The 22,701-nt window shown below is 47.2% G+C and overlaps 1 protein-coding gene and 1 long non-coding RNA gene across 2 annotated transcripts; one reads left to right on the top strand and one right to left on the bottom strand.

The window, feature by feature from the left end:
* Window positions 1–6: 6 nt before the first annotated feature.
* On the bottom strand, window positions 7–22,056 carry LOC105854067. The gene is made up of 3 exons (XR_001145793.1): window positions 21,975–22,056; window positions 12,171–12,249; window positions 7–235 (listed from the first exon to the last, which is right to left on the bottom strand). It is a non-coding gene; the product is annotated as an uncharacterized LOC105854067 (long non-coding RNA).
* On the top strand, window positions 9,049–18,381 carry MIS18A (MIS18 kinetochore protein A). The gene is made up of 5 exons (XM_004675346.2): window positions 9,049–9,391; window positions 12,031–12,097; window positions 15,364–15,486; window positions 17,377–17,473; window positions 18,075–18,381. Exons 1-5 carry the CDS (start codon window positions 9,049–9,051, stop codon window positions 18,153–18,155), a joined length of 711 nt encoding a protein of 236 aa, XP_004675403.1. The 3' UTR covers window positions 18,156–18,381.
* Window positions 22,057–22,701: the final 645 nt, after the last annotated feature.

Genomic DNA, 22,701 nt, shown 5'->3' with positions numbered 1-22,701 from the left:
GCTCTGGAGGACCAGAGCTGAGCAGCCCGCGCCAAGGGGCCCTTCGGAGCGGGGCTTTGCTGCCACCTGCTGGCTGTCGAGAGGCACGCTCTTCGCTCAGCGGAGCTCCACACAGACGCCGCCATCCGGGGCCGGATTAGACGTTCAGTCGCAGGTGTGCTCGAGGATCACGTCCCCTGGTCCAGGACCTTGGTCTTACAGCTGAGAAAAGGTGGACCAGTAATGGTGACGGAGGCTAAGAGCAGAAAATATGGGTAAGGCGGCGTCACAAGACCAGAAACTGGAGGTGGGGGCAGGAATGTTTAACTCAGTCACTAAACGGGCTAGCTAGAAAAGTAAAAGTTGGCCCGCAGCGTGAGCTGGATTCCCAGCCAGGGGGGTGAACCGCAAGGCACAGCAGACCTCGCCTGAACCACCCGCTGCTCCCCTCAGCAGTGTACTTCATTGATCTGCCTGTTCTGCTCCCCGCTCTGTCTCTGGTGAAGCCTCTCACCCCTGAGCCTCTGGCCTGTACCCCAGTTCTGTATGCACAAATAAATAAACCTTTAAAAAAAAAAAAAAAAGAAAAGTAAAAGTATCCTGAGGTGGGGATATGGATGTTGGGGCCACGGTAACAAAAAACTGCTGGAGTGCTCGCTTCGGCATAGCCTGAAATTGGAACGATACAGAGATTAGTATGGCCCCTGTGCAAGGATAACACACAGATTCACGAAGCGTTCCATATTTTTATTACAGCCGAGATGAAAAGAGCACAAAAATGAGGAATGATCTAAAAATAAATATATATATATTTAAATCAAACACCCCCCCCCCCAAAAAAAAAACCACTGGACCTTTCCAATCTATGCACTCAAACCAAATTAGAAACGGTCCCTGGGCACCGACCCAATACCAGGGACTAATTTCCCAGCAGTTGCCAGTCCCACTGGGAAGAGCCCCGCCCAGAGAGAGGCAGGCCACGTCCCTGCAATCTGCCCTGGGGAGAGACAGCTCCCCTGCCCGCCTGTGCACGGGCAGGTGTTTCTCTGCTCCCACCTCTCCCTCCTGCAAAGCAGCAGCGGCCCACCTGGGCTGACTCCATTAACAAACATCCACCTCCTTCCCTTCCCTTTCTTTAACATAAACCTGTCCTAGGGCCCTCCCTGGTGGCACAATAGGTTGGAGCACAGCACAATGAGGCAGTCCCTGGCCACTGCAGCGTGAGCTGGATTCCCAGCCAGGGGGGTGAACCGCAAGGCACAGCAGACCTCGCCTGAACCACCCGCTGCTCCCCTCAGCAGTGTACTTCACTAGTCAGCCTGTTTGGGTACCCATTTTGTCTCTGGTGAATCTTCTCACCACCCCTGCACTTCTGGTCTGTACCCCAGTTCTATATGAATAAATAAATAAATCTTAAAAATATAAAACTGCCCTTTTGGATAGAACTAAATGTCTGAATAGTGGGGAAACTCTCCTGGGGATAGTCACTGGGGTGGCTGCATGGAGCACTCTGATGGAACTTTCCCAGAGGTGACGCAAGGAGTCTGCTCTCTGAACCCAAAAACTCTCCAAACCCATGTCAGTGGATCTGGTCACCCTTCCAGATACATGTCAGAGCCAGTTACCCAGGTCTTCTAGCTTCCACACCTGGGGTCCCCCAGGAAATGTCCATCGGAGGGAGGGGATGAAGGTGGAACCCTGCAAAATCTCTAGTTGGGGGCTCAGACCTGCCAGCCAGAGTCCCTGGTGATGGCCCTGGCAGCTGGGAGTGGGACTAGTACCAACGTTTTGCTCCCCAGATTTCATTCTCCTCCCCCAGTAGCCACTGCCAGGCTGAAAGAGAAGTGGACTTATGAAATGAAACACCAGGGGGTTAACATGGAAGAGCTGGTGCCCATCTTTGCCCATCTTCGCTATCACCACAGAGGTGTATTTGGGAACAAAACTGCAGCAACTCAGTAGAGGAAACAAAAGGAAAAATAAACAAGTGAGATGGATACAAACTTTAAAAGCTATTGTGCCTCGAAAGAAACCATCATAAAACAAAAAAGCAGCCAACAGAACCTGAAAATGTATTTGCATACCATGCTTCAGGCAAAGGGTTCACCTCCAAATTTATACAGCACGTGCACACTCTAAGAGCAAAGAAGCAAATGACCCAAATGAACCGTGGGCAAAGGAGCTCAAGAGTCACTTCTCAAGAAGACATTCTTGTGGTCTGTAGACAGATGCAAAAAACCTTGAACCTCTTACTTCTTAAGGAAATGCAAATGAACCACACTCAGAGACCCCTCACTGCTGTGAGAATGGTCCAGGAACGAGCCATTCCTTGACTCATGGAATGCAAGCGACAGGCACACCCCAACTGAGAACAGCTGGAGGTGCTATTAGGTGGTCACTGAGTCCGCCCCAGAGCCCACCACAACAGTGTGACACAGGGCTTGAAGGCAAGGAATGCTGAACCCAGAAGAGCAGGGAGGGGGCCCCAGATTCAGCTAGGCGTGAAGCCACTCCTGGAGCCCCATATGGGGCCTCCTCCTTGCCCAGGGGAACCCCTATCTCATGATCAGAAGGTGGCAGTCTGTCAAAGCTGAGGTACAGGCCATATTTAGGGGGGGTAGGAGAGGGGTAAAGACCTTCAACTGAGAAAACTCCAGAATAGCCAGTGCTGGAGTGAGGCTGGGAGGCAGAAGTTTCCCTAGGAAGAGGGGAAGGGTGCTGGAGACAGAACCGCCCAGATAGCCACTGATCTTGGCCACTAGCTGGACTCATGACTTCTAAAGCGACTGGATCTCAGCTTTTCTATTTGTAGAATGAGACGTGTGGATTAAGCATCATTATGAGTCTTTCCCAGCTCAAAGACAGTATGATTTTGCTGAAAATCACATGTTCTTCTTATTCTTTTTTAACTTGCATGAGAATTAAATACCTCTGTTAAAGACCGGAAAATCGTGATTCCACACATTAACTAGGAGAGGGAAACAGAACTATTTAAAGAACTTCCTGCCTCTGAGGATTTTTAAGAAGGTAAAGCATATTCCTGTCATCATTGTTTCACCTCTGGAACACAGATATAAATATCTAACCACACTCACCCACAGTGCCTCTTATCCCCTCAGGAAGGCTGTAATTGGGACAGACAGTTCTGGGGGCTGAGTGCCCAGCATGGCGAGATGATGGCGCCAGCTGGTTGGGGAAGGCAGCTGTGGGTGCCATTTGGCTTGAAGATCTCTCTACCAGTTAAGAGTACGATGAAATGGTCTCAAAAGCAGCTGCAGTCAGCTTTTTAAATGCGAAAGGGGCCAGCAGACCAGCTCCTGCAACCTATAATCACACCTCATTGTCCTCATGCCTAAGTGTAAAGAAGCACATGCTATTAAAACCTGGTCCATGATGGGAATCAAGAGGGATTTATTTCTGATTTTCCCTAATTGCCAGGAAGTCTTTAAAAAGCCATAACTTCTTTCTAAAAAGCCATAACTTCTTTCAGCAAAATAGTCAAAGTCTCATTTGTTTCTTCTCCTCTTTTTTCTGTTCTATCTCTCCCTTTATTGCAATTAACTACATCACTCTTTCTGCTATTGCTCCCCAAAGATATTATATTAGCCTAGCACTTATTTATTATTTACCAAGGCTTTTGAATCAAGCTGGGGAAAAAGAGTGGAATCAGATGATCTGTGTAACTAGCATGTTGATCAAGAAGGGCTGCAAGGTGGAATCAAAATGGGACTCTTTTTGTTTCTTACTATACCTTTGAAACTTACTTGGTGAGGATAACCTTCCCCTTGGAAGATTAGGACAATCTCTGTACGCTTCTTTCTGTTGCCTCCTCCGATTCATTCTTCACCATGACTTGTGTGAACACACTGTAAAATATCCTGGGAACAACTCCTCCCTGCTCCAGCAGACCAGAGCAAAGCCATCTCCAAAGACTTGAATTCTGAAACAGCTAGACAAAAACCTGCTGCCTGTGGGTAAACCAGCCTTTTCAACCCCACAAATGATCAAGGAGTCAGATCAAGAATTCCACAGTGGGTACCCAGCCTTTTTTTTTTTTTTTTAAAGATTTATTTATTTGTGCATACAGAACTGGGGTACAGGCCAGAGGTGCAGGGGCGGCGAGAGGTTTCACCAGAGACAGAGTGGGGAGCAGAACAGGCAGATCGACGAAGTACACTGCTGAGGGGAGCAGCGGGAGGGTCAGGAGAGGTCTGCCGCGCCATGTGGTCACCTCCGGGGCAGGCGGGAATCGAACTCATGCGGAAGTGGCTTTAGCTTCTCAGTGCTGTGCTTTAACCCACTGCGCCACCAGGGAGGGCCAGGGTACCCAGCTTTTTAGAAAGAAAGATATTTAATCCCTGCATTACTTTTTTCTGCACATAGATACTATCAACGTATCTTTAGGTCAACACTTTGAAACAGAAGCCTCCATGCACCGCACCATCAAACTAACTTCATCTTTACTGTCAGTGGCTTGTGGTTTCTAACTATAGAAACGGAAATCAAGCTTGTGTTTGTGTGAACAGCTCTCTACAATGTGCTGGTCTGCTTTCCTGGTTCTGAATCTCACTTTGATTATCTAATAACCTCTGTGTGTTACTGTCATTAAGGCTTTTATTCCAATGAACACTTTCTGGATCACGAATGAACTCTGACAATCTGCAGCAACAGCAGGACACTGAGGAAGGGAGGGAAGAAAACAAGGTCCTGGAATGTAACCCCTGCCTCCCTCCCTGGGCTTCCCAGGCCCTGGGTGTGTCCCTTTATGGAGACTGTCTCTCCAGGAGTCTACTTGGCACAACTCTCTTTCCCCTCATCCCTGTGGGTTGAGGGAGTGACGGTGTCAGCAGTGAGGCTTATTGACACCCATACTGCTAACCTGGGAGCTGAGCTATCCCTATCAACTGCCATGTATACCTTTTTTTATTTGACACTTTGTAAAGTCATTCTCCCCATGGAATCAGAATTTCAGTATAGGTTGTGAGGGAGAAGAGCTAAGTACTCTTTAGTGGCAAACAGTCAATGGCAGTATGATGGTATGCACCCCAAGGTAATCCACATTGCAATCTTCACTCCAGGTAATTGTCCTTCCCCAGGACATTGTTAGTGGCCCCAGTTGCTAGTGAGGGAAGGGCACGTGGCTGGCTCTGGCTGCTCTGTTGCTCACCTCACCTGCTCCCTGGGATTTCCCTTCCTGGGTCAAATGGGGAACACAAGGGACTGGTCTGTCATAAGCTGGTTTCGCACCCTCTGACCTGGTATGGTTAGAACCAATTCTCTCTCCTGGTCTCTCACCACCAGCTACACCTTCCTGTGACCCAGGAAAGTCTCTCCTCAGGCTGACTGTTCCCCTCAGGCCTGGTTCTGCAGAGACATTCACATTCAGAGGCTCACTACTAGAGAATCTTCATCCACCCACATTATCTTCTCCGGAAGAACTGAAGATGCTGTGACCTTCCTGCCAGCCAAGTTCAAATCTGGCTGATAACCTACCTGACTCCCCTCAATTGTGCCACGAAAACAGCTCAACAGCCCAGCTCCCCTGCCAGCCAGTGTCCCCCAGCACCCAGGATCCTTTAGGTTCTGTGCCTGGCTTCCAGAGCTCCGGAGACAGACCGAAGCAAGGGGAGGGTCCCCTCCACTTGCTCTAAAGGGAGGGAGCGGTGGAACTCGCCATCCAGCCGTCCCCAAAATACCTTCTTGTTAAGTCATTTCGGTCACCATCTTCTCATTTTAATATTGCTCAAAGGTGGAAGTTGGGTTAAAGCCTGAGGGAATTAGCGCTCCAATATCCACACGGATGATTATTCCAGATGAGGGAGGTGATTGATTACTTGATGTTGTTGGCCCTCAGCATCCATGGATCGGTTGCAGGACCCCCTTCAGACAGCAAAATCTGTGAATGCTTGACCCCTTACATAAAGAAGCGTAGTGATTGTAGATAAACTATGAACACCCTCCTATACACTTCAATTCACCTGCAGACGTAATATTCTATGACACACAGGTAAATGCTATGTAAATCATTGTACTGTGTTGCTTAGGGAATGATGACAAGAAAAGGTCTGTGTATGTGCATTATGGAGGCAACCACCTTGGGCCTAATACATGATATGTATTTTCGGTCTGTGGCTGGTTGAATTCTGGGGAACCCTAGATATGGAACACTGTACCATTTTTACCTCATCTTGGAGTCTAAGCCAAAACCTTAATTTTAACTGATGGTTAACAGATGGCTACACATGTTACTAGTTGCTAGTGAAAACAAACTGTTCAAATTGGCTTCCACCATAATCTGTGGGCTCACATCAGTAAAAGAGAAGAGTTTGGATACTAAGTCTTCATGGTTCTCACCTCAGTTTTGCCCTTGTCCGTGTTGACAAGATGGCTGCCTGAAACAAACCAAGTATGTGCCTCCTTGTTTCTGTCAAGGAAACAAAGAGAACAACTCTTCCCCCAACCACTGAATAAGAACCTTGATATTTATTCTGATCAAACAAATTTGAGAATCGAGGTCAAGTTGTTAGCCCAAGCCGATCCTTGTGTCCTGGGCAGCACCCTATGCCAGGACACAGGCGCCATCTTGTACCGGTGATGTGAAAGAGAGATGTGTCATCCTGATGGGGTTCAACTCCTGGGGACCTATTCCTGGAATTGGATGTAGCAGAGAGAACTGGGGGCTATATATCAGGAGGGAGGGCTGCTCATAAAGCAACTATTACTACACAGTCCAAGGTCATCTTGTTTACACATCTTGTTTTGTCCCCATATAAAATAGGACTTTGTAGATAACTAAGTATTTTACATTTGTACAAATATATTTGTAATGCCAGAGGAGGTCACTTTGCACTAGAGATGATTTTTTTCTATTAGACACAAAAAGCACAGGTTCTGAAGCCTCTCATATTTTTAGGGCTTCGTGAAAAAATTCAAATTTCTTTAAAAAATCAGAAGGACAGAAATCCCTCATGTCAAAGAAAATGTCTTAACATAGATTTATACATCTATCTTGTGTCAAATCAGTTGGATGATGATGGCAATTAATGGCAGGCATCCACTGAAGTATCAAGAACCTGAGACAGTGGGGTGTTAGGCAGCCCTGCCTGTATTCCTGCTTGCCTGGGATTTCCCAGCAAAGAATTTCCTTCCAATAGGAACCCAAAGTCGGAGGCAAAGAGAGCATCCCTTTGAATTCCTATTAAAAAAAATAGATGTGGGTTGAACCAACCCACATTGACAGTAGGCCTGAAAACAGCAGTCCAGGGAAGTCACGAAAAAAACCAGGGTAGGGAAGGCAATTCTGTGGGTGAAATAAAAACCTGAACTATTTGAAGCATGTTCTTCTAGTTGGAGGCTGGTGAACAAGGGCACAGTACCTTAGCGTTAAAGTGTTTTCATGCATATTACATAACGGACCTATTTAATTCACGAGGAATCAAACCCAGGGAAGAGAAAGAACTTTCCAGTTTCTGCACTGCTACTAGCTCATGACAGTGTAGACTAACCCAAGACTTCTATATCCAAAGTCTTAGCTTTTGGCTAGTGGCCAGAGTCACTAAAATTGGATGTAAGTTTTAGGCCGATAGTTTTATCTGACCAAAGTGGAGAGGGACTTAGGGCAGAGCCAAGTCTTCTGGGCCTTTCTTCCCAAACAAACTGTTAGGTTGATCTGGCATAGCTGGTCCATTCCCCTCCAGTTCTGACCTGTGGTTCATGGCTTTCTGGGGTCAGCTGAGGAAATCTGACCTAACAACCTAGGAAGTATGCCCACTCGGGCAAGGGGTGAATGGCCCCCAGTTCTGGACGACAGACACTTCCAAGCTTTCCAAACTGTTGCCCACACCCTCGTGACTGGCTGCTTCTAGCAGCACTACCCTGAGGGATCTGGGGCTGATGGAGGAAGGAATGCAGGGGAGACATCACAAGGCTGAGCCACACAAAGGTGATGGGTAGAAAGGGCTAGTGCAGTGCAGCAACTGACGCGGCCAGAAAATCAAGCCAGAAACCTGGTGTCCGGGGATGCCTGGGATGCCTGAATACCTGCAGGAGCTCCCAGCAGATAGCAGACTGTTGGGGGCTGTGCCTGAAGCTTGGACCCAAGAGGTGAAAGATAAGGACGTGGAGATGAAGCTCACCAGGAATCTCAGATTCTATTCAAAGTCAACAAACTTAGGCTCACAGGGAGTGAGCCCCTCCCAGAGAGAAGCTGTCTATATCAGGGCAGTCTCTCCACCAGCACAGGGCAGCCGCTCTCTTCCCACCTGTGGCTATGCAGGTGCTTCTTTCCACCAGCTCTCTCCCTCTGCAGGGCAGCAGCCTCCTGCCAGCTAGTGACCTGCATCTGCCGGGACCTGTCTGCAGGCAGGTTTGGGCTTCAGGGGTGCCCCTCTCTCCCTGTCCTGTAACAGATTTTGTCCTGAAACATATTTGGTGTCCTGTAACAGTGTGACAAGGCAGCACCCAGAAACGCCTACTTTCTCTATCTTGAGGGTAACAGGCAGCCAGAGGAGAGCAGGGATGGTGGAACGTGGAGCAGCCAGAACCGGCAGCAGGGGCTTGCTGGAATCAGATGCTCGCCCACCTCCACCCACTGAGCCACAATCTGTGAAGGTGGGGCCCAATCACCGTGTGGTCACCAGCTCCCAAGTGAGTCTTAGGCTCCCTAAGGTCTGAGGGGCCAGCATCTTGAGGACGGACAACGTCCCATAAGGCAGGAGTGTGCCTCAACGCCTCTGACGCTTCAGTGACGCTGTTGAGGTCTCGGAGAGGGGTTTCTGAACTGAGTGTGTAATCTGAGTGTAACTTTCCCAGGAGAGGGGCTCGCACACTTCACGAGGTGGTCCCCAGATCGCCAGCAGCCTCACCTTTCCCAGGAGGAAAAGCCAAATACAGCGACCGCCAAGACCAGCCCCGCGGAGGGCGAGCATGCGCACTACGCGGCAGCCCGCGCCCCGCCTCCTTCAGGTTCCGCCCCTCAGCTTTCCGCCCCTATTTGGCTTCCGCTCCACCCTGCGCATGCGCAGGGACGTGCTTCCCGTGACGCTCTGCGACGCGGGTGATTTGTAAACAATGTCCAGGGCTTGGTCACCCGATTGTTGCAAAAACTGCTCCTACGCCGGTTGTGCGTGTGGCGACAAGAGCAAGTGGAGCGACTCCTCGCTGTTGGGAAAGCGACTCTCGGATGACTCGAGCCGCCACCAGTTGCTGCAGAAGTGGGCGAGCATGTGGAGCGCCGTGAGCGGGGACGCGTCGGTGGCGGGCGCCGACGGGACCCAGCGCGAGGAGGCGGCGGAGCCCGCGCGAGAGGAGGAGATGCCGCTGGTGTTCCTGTGCTCAGGCTGCCGGCGACCGCTGGGTGACTCGCTGAGCTGGGTGATGAGCCAGGAGGACACCAACTGCATCCTGCTGCGCAGTCAGTTTCCGGGCTCGGGGGCCGGGTCGGGGCCGTCTTCTTCCCAGATGCGCTGCCCCTGGGCGGCCCGGGAGGAGACTGGGGTACGCGGGGTCTTTCGAGGTAGCCAGTTCGGAAAGGGTGAGCTGTGCTAGGAAAGGGGGAGGGGGCCACTTTGGGCTCACGAATCAGCGGCTTCGTGAGCATTGCACAGAAAAAAATAACCAACTAGGTTGTAGGCTTTTGGGGTGTAGCCACTCTCTAGGACTTCCCACTTCCCCCAGAAATTAGCAGGCTGTTAATCGGTAAGTAACAGTTTATTTAGGAAATCAAGGTTTCCAGCTGCCTGCTTCTTGCCAGGGGATGTCAAGATAGATTTCTGAAATCTTAGTTTAGTAGTTATCAGCGGATGACTGACAGTGTGAAGTGTTTCTTCAGAGTTGAGAGTAAGGATCAGGGTGCAGAAATTCAGCGCCAGTGTATTGATGCTCGCGGGATGTTCTTCCTGGGCTGAATCCCAGGAAGAAAGGGGTAAACCAGTATCCACAGGTTTTCTGGAACTTTTGGGGACCTGCTGTTTTCCATAAGTATGCATCATTTCAGGACCCTCCCTGATGGCACAGAGGGTTATGTCTCAGTACTATGAAGCAAATTGCAGCCTCTGCAGCCCGAGTTTGATTCCTGACCTTGCAGCAAACCCATAATGCCAGACGTCTCCCAACTTGTAGGCTGCACTCCCCGCTCCAACCCCACCCACGCCCAATGCCCAAGCTTTGTATTTCAGCCAATCTCTCTGGCTAACTCTCTCGCCCTCCTCCCACCTCTGGTCTGCATAAGTGGATGGAATCAATTTTAAGAAAAAAGGTGCATCAGTTCATTAAGGATCATTGCTGAGTCCATTTTGGTTGTTAAGCATAAGAACCTACATCTCTCATAGTAATTTGTTTGCATTATTTAGTCCTTTGCATCAAATAGGGCAGAAAGATGAAGTGACCCAAACACTGATATCCCAAGTTCATTCCCTGTTCTCAGTCCAGACATGCTTTATGCATGTATTAAAACATGTAACTTTAGAAAGACCCATGAAGTTGTATTATTTATACTGTTGAACATTCTTACCTTTTTTTATTCTGCACAAATATTCCGAGTATTTTTCCACATTAGTTGATACAGACATCGCTAACGCATCTTGAAGCTGCTGGGTGTACTCTTGCTGAGGCAACATATCCTGGTGGTGGAGGCCCTGGACTGCTCGGGTTTGAGTGTGGCCTGCTTCTTACTAGCCCTGTCTCTGCGGGCAACTTTCTTAGCTTCTCAGTGCCTCAGTTCCCTCCTCTGTAAAATGGTAAATACCTACATGGAGTAGTCACGAGGGTTAGGTGAGTTCATGTGGTGTGGGTGATGAGCTCAGAATATGTCGTAAGTGGGGCTGGAGTGATCTCCGTGGAAATGCTGTCAATCCTCCCAGTCTAGATACAGCTCCAGGTGGTTTTCAGTGTTGCCAACATGAGAACTGCATGTATTTGGGTTGAGCTTTTCAAAACTGAGCTGTAACTGGCATATCACATTTTACGAGTTTCCAGTGTCCACGGTGGTGAGTCTGTATATATGTTGTGGAAGGGGCGGAGTAAGCCCAGTGAGCCCATTTCATCTTGTGATGAAAATGTGAGATTTACGCAGCAACATTCACATCTACAACACAGTATTACTAACTAGTCACCGTGCTTAAGTTACATCCGCAGGACTCACTTATTTCATAACTGCAAGTCTGTGACTTTTGACAACCCCAGGAGTTATTTGATACAGATTTTTTGATACAGTAGGAGAAGCTCTTTTTGTAGGTGAGTTTATCTCCTTGAACAGCTTTTTAAAGCTGTTGTATTTTCTATTTTTACAACTTCCTTTCTGTCTTTTGCCATGTGGGCTCTTTTTGTTCTGTTTTATACATAAAAACACTATTCTGTTACTAGTTTTTTTAATACCAGTGGCTTTTAAATTTTAAAACCTAAACTGCTATAATTTGATTTAATCCCACACCCCAGTGAAAGATAAAGAACTTAATGCTTACTTTCCATTCCTTTTTGCCCAGCTTGAGTTAGTTTAATTATTGTTACTTGGTTTAGGTGTATAACATTTACATACTGTTCTGTAGCCATACTTTGACTCTTTGACCTTTCCCTGACGTTTAATAGGAATTCATCTCTCAGGTTTTAAGACTCCTATTCAAGTCCTTTTACATTAATAACTTTCTCACTCCTGAATTGCTGCTTGGTTAATTGCCTTCCGTGGTTCCCCACCCCCAAGAAAACCAACTTTGCTGGAAACTGTGTTTGTGCTGTCCCCATTCTTGAGAGGCAGCAGGCTGCTCTGCAGTGCTGGGTCTGTGCTCTTTGCTCCTCATTTGCGTCGATTGCATTTTGCCTTCTAATTTTACTATTTTGATAATTTCAGTGAAGCTCAGGGAAGAAGGAAATAACCCTTATTCTACCATCTTTTTCCAGAAAGACTCCTGTACATTTAGTTTTGAACCACCTTTGTGAGTGTGTCATTTTTTTCTGGCCTTCTGAGTTCTAAGATAAAAATTGAATTAGAAGCTCTTTAAATGTCTGCATGTGCATTATAACAGACCCTGTTAATCAGTTCTTGTAACTTCTTTTTAGGTGTTTCCTGTAATGTTTCTGTGGATAAGGAACAGATCCTATCCAAACGCAAAAATGAAAATGGTTGGTGAGTAAGGCTATATGTATGTGAATGTGTCTGCCAGACAAGATGTTTATTTGAAAAATAAAGGGTCACTCACAGTAAGATAGAACTCTTCCACGGTGGTCAGTACAAGGTCAGTCACTCCAACATGTCAGTTCCTGCATACCGATGGTCTCCTGTAGAGGCAGATGGAGAGTTGCTAAATTTCTGTTGGCACATTCTCACTCCCTTTGGGGCTTTGGCTTTGCTGCTGAAGAACATCCAAGATAAAAATTGAAAAAGAAAACGTGTGCATCAGGAAATCTCAGAGTCAGAGTGTGCCTGGAGCAACGCTACCCACCTCTGTCCTGTCCTGGTGCCCACAGAAATGCTGGTACCACACATACAGCAGCTACTAAGGTGGACAAAAAGGCCAGAGCAACCAGCAACCAGGCCCCTGCTGCCACCCAGGCTGCTACCAACCTCTGGCCCCCGCTACGGCTTGCAGGGGCAGCCCCAGCAGACGTGGAGGCCCTGCTTCAGCATCCTGTTGCCTGGAAGGTGTTTCACTGATGCACCGGAAATAGCTTCAGGGCCTCTGTGAACCAACGGAGAGTAGTGGTCATACGTGTTAGTGGATATTTGAAAGTGCTGGCTTTTCCTTTGCAGGGTTGCCAGGGTGGCCTTTGCACAGTAGTGTATCTCAGCGACATTTCGGGAGAGTTAAATTCCTGATAGTACAGGTAGTATGTGGCTGTGGCACATGTGGTACAGGCACTCAAATGAGCAGAACGCTGGAGAAACCAGCCTTAAGTCACTTCTCATTTTGTAGATAAAGAGTAAGTAAATCCTGGAGGGAAAGGGGGCTCGCTAGTAAGAAGTGGGGTGACACTTCTGTCTCTCCTTGTATCCTGTCCCCTGCTCATTGCATTTCATCTCTCATCATCGCGATGTCACCTTCACTGCACGTGCCATCTCCCTGCCCAGTGTGCTACCAGGGACTTAATAGTTTTCGTTACGTCGACTCAGGATTTTTACTTAAAATGATTTTAAAAGGAATCTTTACGTTACTGCCATCAGCGTCACTGCCTCCCCTGGAGAGCAGTGGGGCTATAGTTACAGTCGTAATCACAAGGGCGGCCTGTTATCAAGGGGTAGCTCAGTTGCTGTTGCCTGACTGCCCCTGGGCTGTGCTGTGAGCGCTCCCTGCTAACCGACTTGCAACCGATTTGCAACCGTGAGCCGCCCCCGAAAGCCCCTCCAGCACCCCTCCAGCACTCACTGAGCCCATCTTCACTTTGCCGTCAGCACGCATAGATTGACTCCCTCGGCCAGTGTTACTTCTGCTCGTCTCTCTTGAACTCAACGTTTATGCCACCTCACGTCGCCTTGAATTTCACCAGGGTCCTATGCCCTACACTTTTGGAAATGCCATATTGCTTTAGGGTGCACAAGAGTTTTCTGACAGGCTGCCTGTCTGCCTCCCTGCTGCCAGAGCCACCCTGCAGATGGCCGGCCAGGGCGCGCGTGGGTTTGCAAATTGTTAGAAAGGGAGCAGTGCCGTGTCCCACAGTCACCGAGTCATCTGTTCAGATTCTCACGAGCTAGCTCACCCCTCGTCTGCAGTCACCTAGGGCTCACTGTTTTCCTTTTTCTGGTCAGGGTGAGTTCTGGCCAATTTCGCCCCAGCTCTACATGCAGAGATGGTGCAACATCAGTCGTTACTCTCTACATGGCTCCCCAAGACTGCCCTGTGTCAATGAATGGGCTTGTCGGTGATGTTTAGTATGATTTTGATAATTCGGGAGAAAACAGCCTCACCCATGGATGAGAGTATTTTGTATTTTAGGTTTATCTAAGTGTGCTTTCTTGGCTGATGACACGTGTCTCGGTGATAGGGCACAGCCACCTTGTGACTGTACAGCAGGGAGAGCCACTGGCCCGATGGTCGTATGCTGGGGTTCCCTTCTGAAGCTTATGACAGCCGATGGGAGCTTTAACTTAGTCGATCAGTCATCAGCGAGAGTTTATAACTTATTAGCCCGGGAGCCACTTGGTTCTTTTTCCGTATGTTGCTGCCTGATTCCAGGTGTCTGGGTGTCTGCAGTGACTGGCGATGCTGGTGGTGTTGGTGGCTCCATTCTGCTTGATGGCAGGAATAGCTCCTTAGTCGTCACGAGGGCTTCACAGTAAGCACTACAGTGCTTTTGAAATAACATTTTTTTCTGGTGGTGTATTATGATCATTAGCAGATTTAATTTGCTTGTGTTGGGGTGTAATATAGCGTAGAGACTGATTTGTAGCATGAGCAATTTGATAAGGCATTTGGGAGATGGAGAATTCTAAGATTTAAAGAATTTAAATAAGTTGGCATGGAGGGCAGGGTTTGCAAATATGCAGAGCTTGCATTGAGAAGTAGCTGGCATGAAGGAACAGTTAACTGGTGACACTAAGTAAAACAGTTGTGAATTACCCATGTAGAACATGCCCGTAGTTGGCGCTGGTGTGTAGCTTTTAGCAAAGGCAGCGGTAACATACACCTGGTAAGGATTTGAGTCAGGAACCAGGCGGGGCTCAGCTGGTGCAGGGAGGAGCCCCCACCGGGCAGCTTGCCCTCTGCCTCTGCGGTCATCTTTCCTAGTTGCCGGGGACATTTGCTCTCTGCCAGAGTAAATCATCTGTAACTTCTGTAAAATCATCTGTAACTGCAGGCCACCAGCTATCTTTAGTCTAAAGTTCAAACGCCTTAACCGCGTCTGAGGAGTAAGCAAACACCGCGGCCTCCACTAGAGTGAACCAGGCCCCTGTGTGTGTGCCCACACTTCTGTAGGGACACACAGTCCGCCCAGTGACCGCTGGCCGGCTGCCTCCATGCTGCGGTGCAGAGACGGCCTGCAAGCCCAGGGCATTTATTCTCTAGATGGTGACGAGAAAGTGCCTTCCCTGCCCCAGAAAGTGAGTGATCCCAGGTGGCCTTGCGGGACACGATAACATGACAGGTGGAATCTTTTTGTCTTATTTCTAGATATTAGACTCTTCTTAATGTCAGGTGGAGGCATTTACCTTCTAGAAAAACTGCACTTAGGTATAGTCTCTCTCTTGTCACATATATGTCACTTGTTGCTAGGTGCTTAGGGAAGAGCGGCCTAGAGACGGCTGGCTACATTTCTAATAAGAACATCTGACTATCATCTTTTCCTCCTTTATACATAACACTTGCTACAACTTGAATGTTTACGCGTCTACGGGTGCTAACGGGGTTTTGCTGGAGGCTGCGCCTTGTGTCTGAGCGCTGGCGTCCTCTCTTGCAGCATTCTGCAAACGTTGTACTGCGCTGGGTGCTCACTCAACCTTGGCTTCGTGTACAAATGCACCCCCAAGGGTCTAGACTACAAGAGGGACTTGTTCTGCCTCAGTGTTGAAGCCATCGAAAGGTGAGTTAGATATATGAATGCCTCACAACTGATTTCTCAGAAAGTTGTGTGCAGAGAAACTGATAAGAAAACTCTGGAGCAGAATCAGCACTGTTAACATATATTTCCAAATAATTTTTTATCTGATTTGTTTGGTGTTGGAAAAGTCAGACAATCTGAAAGTCAATCAGAAAGTCATGAAGAAATGGGAATTCCTGCATCTAATAAAGAATGATCTGCTGTTTGGAGAGCTGCAAGAAGGTACCTTTCCTGTCCAGGATTTCTAGAAGCGTTAGGGCACAGGCAAATTAAGGGCTGATGTCAGGCGTTAAAGAATTTCGGCTATCTTAGTGGCCTCCTAATTCATCAGCCTTTGTAAGGAAACAAATCGGTGACTCCAGGTGTCTCCACTTATGCTGGAACAGCAGTAATCCTCAAGGCCTCAAGCACGCGTGAGAAACCTGACATCAGGAAAGGAGAACAATTCGGGAGAAAAGAATGCCCATACTTTCACTGGTAGAGGGGCTTGCCACTCCATTACTTTTGATTCTCTCCTTAAAAATTTAAACTATTCTGTTTTGATAATTATAATTTCCCATCTAATTATTCTTTAATAACTGCTGTTCTGCCACCTTGTTTCTTAGGTTTAGATCACCACATTTAAGTCTGCGAACTTTTTATAGTCCTTATACAAAAGAATAAAATAGGAAGTAGTGTTCACTGTTGTAAAGCACGTAGGTCTGTCTGGAGAGATACCACATCCGTTCTGTTTTTTTTTTTTTTTTTACATGAAAAGAATATCTAGACACAAATAGATGCTCTTAACCTAGGCAGTGGAGCGTACAGGTGTAAAGATGTGAAATGTTCATCCAGTCGGACTGGTCTAAAGCTTTAAAAAGTAATGCATTCGTATACAAGAAGACAGCAGATTTTGCCACAGGAAATGATAGTAGTGAAGCTGTTTTTTCCTAAGCAGTTGAATATAGGGTAAAATTTACCTCTGGGGCAGGCAGGATTTTGATGCCAAAGAACCTGGCTTGTTTTGGCGTGGACCCCTCTGCAGGGTGGACCCCTCTGCAGGGTGGACCCCTCTGCAGGGTGGACCCCTCTGCAGGGTGGACCCCTCTGCAGGGTGGACCCCTCTGCAGGGTGGACCCGTGCTGCTCTGCTGCTCAGCGTCTCCAACTTCTCCACCTTGTCTCATGGTTCTTTTCTGAACATATCAATTGCCTTTGTAATTTTTTTGTCCCCAGTCATTTCTCAGAAATACAATCAATAGGGTTTCCAAGAGAGGACTTTTTACTTCGCAAAAGAAGTGACATAATGAAAATGCTGAATGTGCTACACGCGCTTCTAAAGAAATGCAAATAAACTGAGTTTTCTTTGGAGAAATACCAGCACCTTTTCCTTTTCTCTGGCTACAAATGCTGGGCCTGTTTTCCTCCTGCTCCTGACCAATTTCTCCTTTTCAGAATTTTCTAAGCCACAGTATCTCATCATCCCAGAAAGTTCTAGCAGGCCTAATGGGAAGGTAACTGTTGAAGTTGCCTGGAGCAGGCAGAGCTGCGCTACAGATGATTATTTGCAAAAAGTCGAGTTCAAGGGTACACAGGTTCCTTGAATTTACAGCCAAAAAGCTGTGGTTTTCTCTAGATTCTTAACTTTAAAACAGAGCTTTGAACTACAAGTATTGTTTTGCCACAGGTTACTAAAGAGCAATGATGAAACACAGAATTAGGAATGTGTAGGAATATCTGGATAACTCTGTTGTGGCCATTAACAGAAATAGTTGTTTTTTGTGTTCACTTGGTACTAACCTATAATGTAAAATACTTAGATTTTGTATTATTAGCAGACATTTAATATTTGCTCCCTTTTCACATTTTAAGTTTTTGCTTTGCTGTGTTTCAGTTATGTCTTAGGGTCCTCTGAAAAGCAAATTGTGTCAGAAGAGAAAGAGCTTTTTAATCTTGAAAGCAGAGTTGAAACAGAAAAATCTCTAAAACAGGTAATTTTGTTCTGTACCTTTTATATTTCTATCTGGACAGCTCCGTGTCGGTGCCCTCCACAGATAATCCTCATGACATCTGTTTGACCTCAGCACTTTCACAGAAGAGAGTGCTGACTTCATTTCACTCATTAGTAAAGTCATTTTTGGGGGAACTGAATTACAACTTAAGCTAAAGTTTTATTTAAAAAGCAACAAGGAAGACATTTCTTGCCAGAATCAAAACAGAATATATTCTAAAACTATTAAACTAAACATAGACCTTTTACTCCAATCAGTATTTCATTTGATTCAATCCTCTTAGTATAAACAGCCTTATTTTTTGAATTTTGGCATCTTCTCGTGGCCAGTGAGGCAAGAGAGTGACAAGCACAAAAAAGAGCGACAGATCAGAATTTGAGACCTTTAATACTGTTAATAGAATTGGATCTTATTTAAGTGAAATTTAGTTTAATGCCTCTAATTCCATTAAATATTGACTGTGTGTAGTGTACAGTGTTCAGAAACTGTAGATGTACTTAATGTATGTTTTAATCATTTAATCATATAATATGACTTCAATCATAATTGTATATTTAAAAATATTTCTTCACTTCAACAGATGGAAGATGTTCTGAAGGCATTACAGACGAAGCTGTGGGAAATTGAATCGAAAATCTCCTTCACTACTTGCAAGAGCTGAATATCTGTTCCAAATTCCCCATTTTGAATGCCCCAGCCAGTGGAAAATACTTTCATCTCTACCTGTTCTTGTTTCATTTCACTTCATTTAGAACTGAAGACATTCTAAATGGCCGTTCGCTGTATTCTCACAATGGTCTGAGAAAGAGCATGCCAAATTTTTTGCAGCTCCATTTGCTGGCATAGAGATGATTATTGGCCAAATTCAAATTTAAGAGTAATTTTCTGATATTTGGTGAAATGGCAAATGTAGAGGTTTTTATTTTGATACAAAACTGAGATTTTCTGGACTATTTTCTTCCCCCTATCAAATTCATTATTTCCTTTTTTTTTTTTTAAAGTTATTTTTCATTTAATACTTTGGGCAGTATTTAATAGTGAATAGTAAGAAAATGCTAGAGGTTTTTCCACCTACTGTGTAGTTGAATCTTCTCTGAAACCCCAGACCGTAAAGCTCTGGGGAAAATGATCATTGAATTATTTATCACAACTATGTGAAAACTTGCACAAGAGCAGAATAGCTTATATGTATTCGAGAATTCCAGTTGATCCTGTTTGTTTACTATTGTATACCTTCAAATGTTTGGAAGATTTACTTTAGAGAGTAGTAATCACTGAGGGTGGAATTCTGGGGAAATTTTCTGTTTTACTTTTCTATAAGACTTTTTATAATCAGGAAGAGAATAAAGATGAAAACAAAATGCTTTAAGGTTAATTTTTATGAGGTGGAATTGTGGTACTTAAAAGAAACTTGATGCCATGAATTATACATATTTGACAGACACACACTGTGCCAAGCTCCTTCGGAATGGAGAACAAACCCCAGATTTCCCCAGGCTCATTTCTGATGTGGGTCCACATGAGGTTACATAACAGTTCCCAGGGTGTACGAGTAACTCCCTCAGTTTCTGCTCAGAAGGTCCCTAATCAGTTCTGGGAATACTTCAGATCACCACAGCAGAAGGTACCAAATTGGACTAACTAAATCTTTTACAATTATTGAGTTCTTTTTGGTAGACCTGTCAGTAGCCTCTAATAATTAAAAATTGTGAGTCCCCCATGGTCTCCTTTCTCAGACTCCCTGCCGGGAAGCATAGTGGCATGGAAGCTGCTAGATCGGTCCTTCAGCCACCCCATAAGGGCGCTCTCCAGTTCATGGAGGTATAGAAAGTGATACTGGACCTTCCTGGACGACCACAGAGACAGTAGGAGGATGTAGGATCTGTTGAGCAAAGTCTTGTCATGTTCATAAATTGCCCAGCCGACAAGTCTACTTCCTCCCTCTCTGAGGAAAAAGCGCTGCTTCCCCTTGTTTGTAGGGAAACCCAGGTCTTCCCTGTGTGTTCTTCCCGGTGTGTGTCCTTTATTCTATCACTGTGATACTCTGGTCAGAAGTCCAGAGACTTCCCCCACAACCAGGCAACTCTGATGCCAGTTGGGGTTCCTGCACTAGTGCAATTCAGCACACTCTGGAGAGAACATCAGATCCCACAATTAAGGGTTCAGTCCCCACCCCTCCCCCATTCACTTCTGGACCTGGTGGCAAGTTCAGGTTGTTACCTGTGCTGCTGGCTATCAGAGGTTCTCCCGGGGTTCCCATGTACTACACACTGATCCCCCTTGTATTCTACACCCCCTTGGGTCCCACTCATTCACAAGAGCAGCTCACTCAGGGATGTGCCCACCAGTTCATTTTAAAAGGCTATGAGGAAGGATACAGATGAATACCTGGTAGAGTTCTGGGAGCCTCAAGTATGGGAGCTTCTGTCCCTGTGAAGTTAGGGTGTGTCATCTTCATGGTGTGCAGATGTGTTCACCCACCTGGAAGCTCTCCCCAAACAACTGCTACTGGGATTGGGGGCCGGGGGCTACTCACAGTTATGGCCACACATTAGCTTCATTCTAGCCTCTCTGAGGAAGAGGGGTTGTGGGGCTGAAAATCCCATGCTTCTTACAAAGGCTTGTTTCTGGTGACTCGTCCTTATCCAGGAGCCCACTTCATTAGCACACAGACACTCCTGTCACACAGGAATCACCAGATCTAGGGATTCTGTGTGAGGAAGCGGTCAATACATTTTCCCTGTGACCTCCCAGCCTCTTGTCTCTTCTCACTTCCTCCTTAAACTTCACCTCTTGCCTCAATTGTTCCATTGGTCTTCATGCTGACTTAGCCCCTGACACAGGCACCACAAAATTGTCAAAGGACTACATGTTTGACATTACTCCATAGCACACAAAATAGACCCCACAGGGTTCTCCAGGTCTACCCAGCCCCCCCCCTGCCCCCCTAACTTTACCTATCTGGCACTTTAAGTTTTTCACCAACCAGAACATTCTCTTCATCTCACACCTGCCCTTTTTCTATGTATACAGCTCTTAACTAGTCCTTTAAGGGCCTACTTGAGTGACACTTCCTCCAGGAAGCCCTTCCTGATTTCTTGGTCAAAAGTAATTTATCTTTCCTACCTACCTGAGTGATACTTCCTCCAGGAAGTCTTTCCTGATTTCTTGGTCAAAAGTAATTTATCTTTCCTACCTACCTGAGTGATACTTCCTCCAGGAAGTCCTTCCTGATTTCTTGGTCAAAAGTAATTTATCTTTCCTACCTACCTGAGTGATACTTCCTCCAGGAAGTCCTTCCTGATTTCTTGGTCAAAAGTAATTTATCTTTCCTAAGTCACTTCAGAATGTTCTCACATCAGTACTTGGACTGATTTAAAGTTCTGTGGGAATCCTGCAAGACTAGGGTGTTTTTCCCCTTGGGGCCCCAAACACTAGGAGGTCTTGTAGATTGGAATTACCTCTTCATCTTGTAAAGTGAAGGGAGCAAGTTTCAACCCCCTTGGGATCTACTTTGTATAGTTAGGACAGTAAAAGGACAAATCTGAAGACAAAAACCAAAAATCAGAAAAAAAATATCTGGAAGTGTTTGAACCTGCTTTTAATAGTTCAGAATTGACATATAAGAATAAAAAGAAACTACCAAATGCAGTGCTGTGTTGGGTAAGAATAAAGTCTTAACGGTGTAAATAGGAATCCAAGGGAAAATTACCAAACTGAACTCATCTGCATGTATAATTACCCACCTGTGATCATTCTGCTGTCTTATCTATTCCATCTTCCTCCTCCCACGCCAAGTTAAAAATATTTCACATCAAAAAATTTTTTTTCTCTTAACGGGATTCAATGAATTCTTGGAAGAGGGGGGTGCTGGGTGTAAATGCCACTCTGCCAGCTGAGACGCAGCATTTCCGTGGGGTTCAAGCGTGCTGCCGTGTGGGTGCGAAGCTGTCGCCAAACATCCTAAGCCAACTTCTGACAGACAAGCACAAGGATGCCTGGAAGCCGGCGACTTGCTGCAGTGTCCGGTAAACGCGCGAGCAAACCCGGGCTTCTACCGCCCTGGGAATCCACAGAGCGCGTCCTGGGACCCCCGAGCCAGTGGGCCCTCTTCTGAGAGCCCTGGATGGGGCAGGGGCAGGGCTGAGCCTTCATGGACCGCTTTCTTGGGGGAGGTGGGGTATGCGGGAAGGTCGCCTCAAAGCTGCGGTAGAGCAGCCCTAGAGTCAGAACGTGCAAAAGCAAAGTGGCAGGTCGTCCAGGTTCCCTAGGGTGTGTCTGGGGAGGAATGTAATCTCTGGGGACGCCGTCGTCGCGGGACCTGTGTCCCTGGAGAGGAGGCCCTGCTGGAGCCGCCGGCCCGCTCGGGGGAGAGCATCACCCCTGCAGCTCCTCAGAGACGCAGGCCCCGGGCCCTGCCCCGGCGGGTTCAACTTTAAGACACGCCGGTGAGATGGCGCGGATGAACAGCTCTGCTCACCTGTGTGGTCCAGACTCGGGTCAGGACGCCGCGACTCTTCTGCGCCTCCTCGGACGCCGGAACGCGGGTCAGGACGCCGGAACGCCCGTCGGGACGCCGGAACGCCGGTCAGGACGCCTCGCGTCGCAGTCGCGTGCTCATCCCACCACCAGGGGCCGCGTTTCCCCGCGGAAGCCTCTGGGAGGCAGCCGTGCTCTCTGGACGCTGTCAGCCGCACCTGCCGCACCCCACCTGGAGTCTGCTCCGCGCCCGAAAGCAACTTAATGACCATAACGGTCACGGCCTCGCGTCACGGCCTCGCGGCCCGGCCGCCGCGCACGGCCAGCAGCCTGTGTGATCCGGAGCCCTTCCCGGGTTCTCCCTCCTACTGCGCCGCCAGCGTTTCCCCAAATTTGACTTTCCTACCGGGAGGTGGGTCTCGAGCCTCCCCAAGTCATTTCTTAGCCTTCCCTGACAACTTCCACTATCCCCCTCCCTCAAGGCCTGTGAGTACCGACCGCAGTGCAATTGCCACGAGTGTCCCCAAGACACCCGTTTCTCATCACCTCGCCAAAGAGTCTGACTCATGTGGGTTACCAGGAGTCACCCCATGCAATAAAGCCAGTTATTCCTTTGGAAAGGTGATGAAACGGTCTTATCTTGTTACCATTTTATTTGGGTTAAAACATTTTCCAGACTTTAAATTCAGACAGTTCTATTTTCATCCACCCATCCATCCACCCATCCA

The sequence above is a fragment of the Condylura cristata genome, unplaced genomic scaffold (genome assembly GCF_000260355.1).
Source record: "Condylura cristata isolate star-nosed mole 26May11 unplaced genomic scaffold, ConCri1.0 scaffold00003, whole genome shotgun sequence".
NCBI lineage: Eukaryota > Metazoa > Chordata > Mammalia > Eulipotyphla > Talpidae > Condylura > Condylura cristata.
Note: the sequence above shows the minus strand (reverse complement) of the source record. Positions and strands in the feature narration are given on the sequence as shown.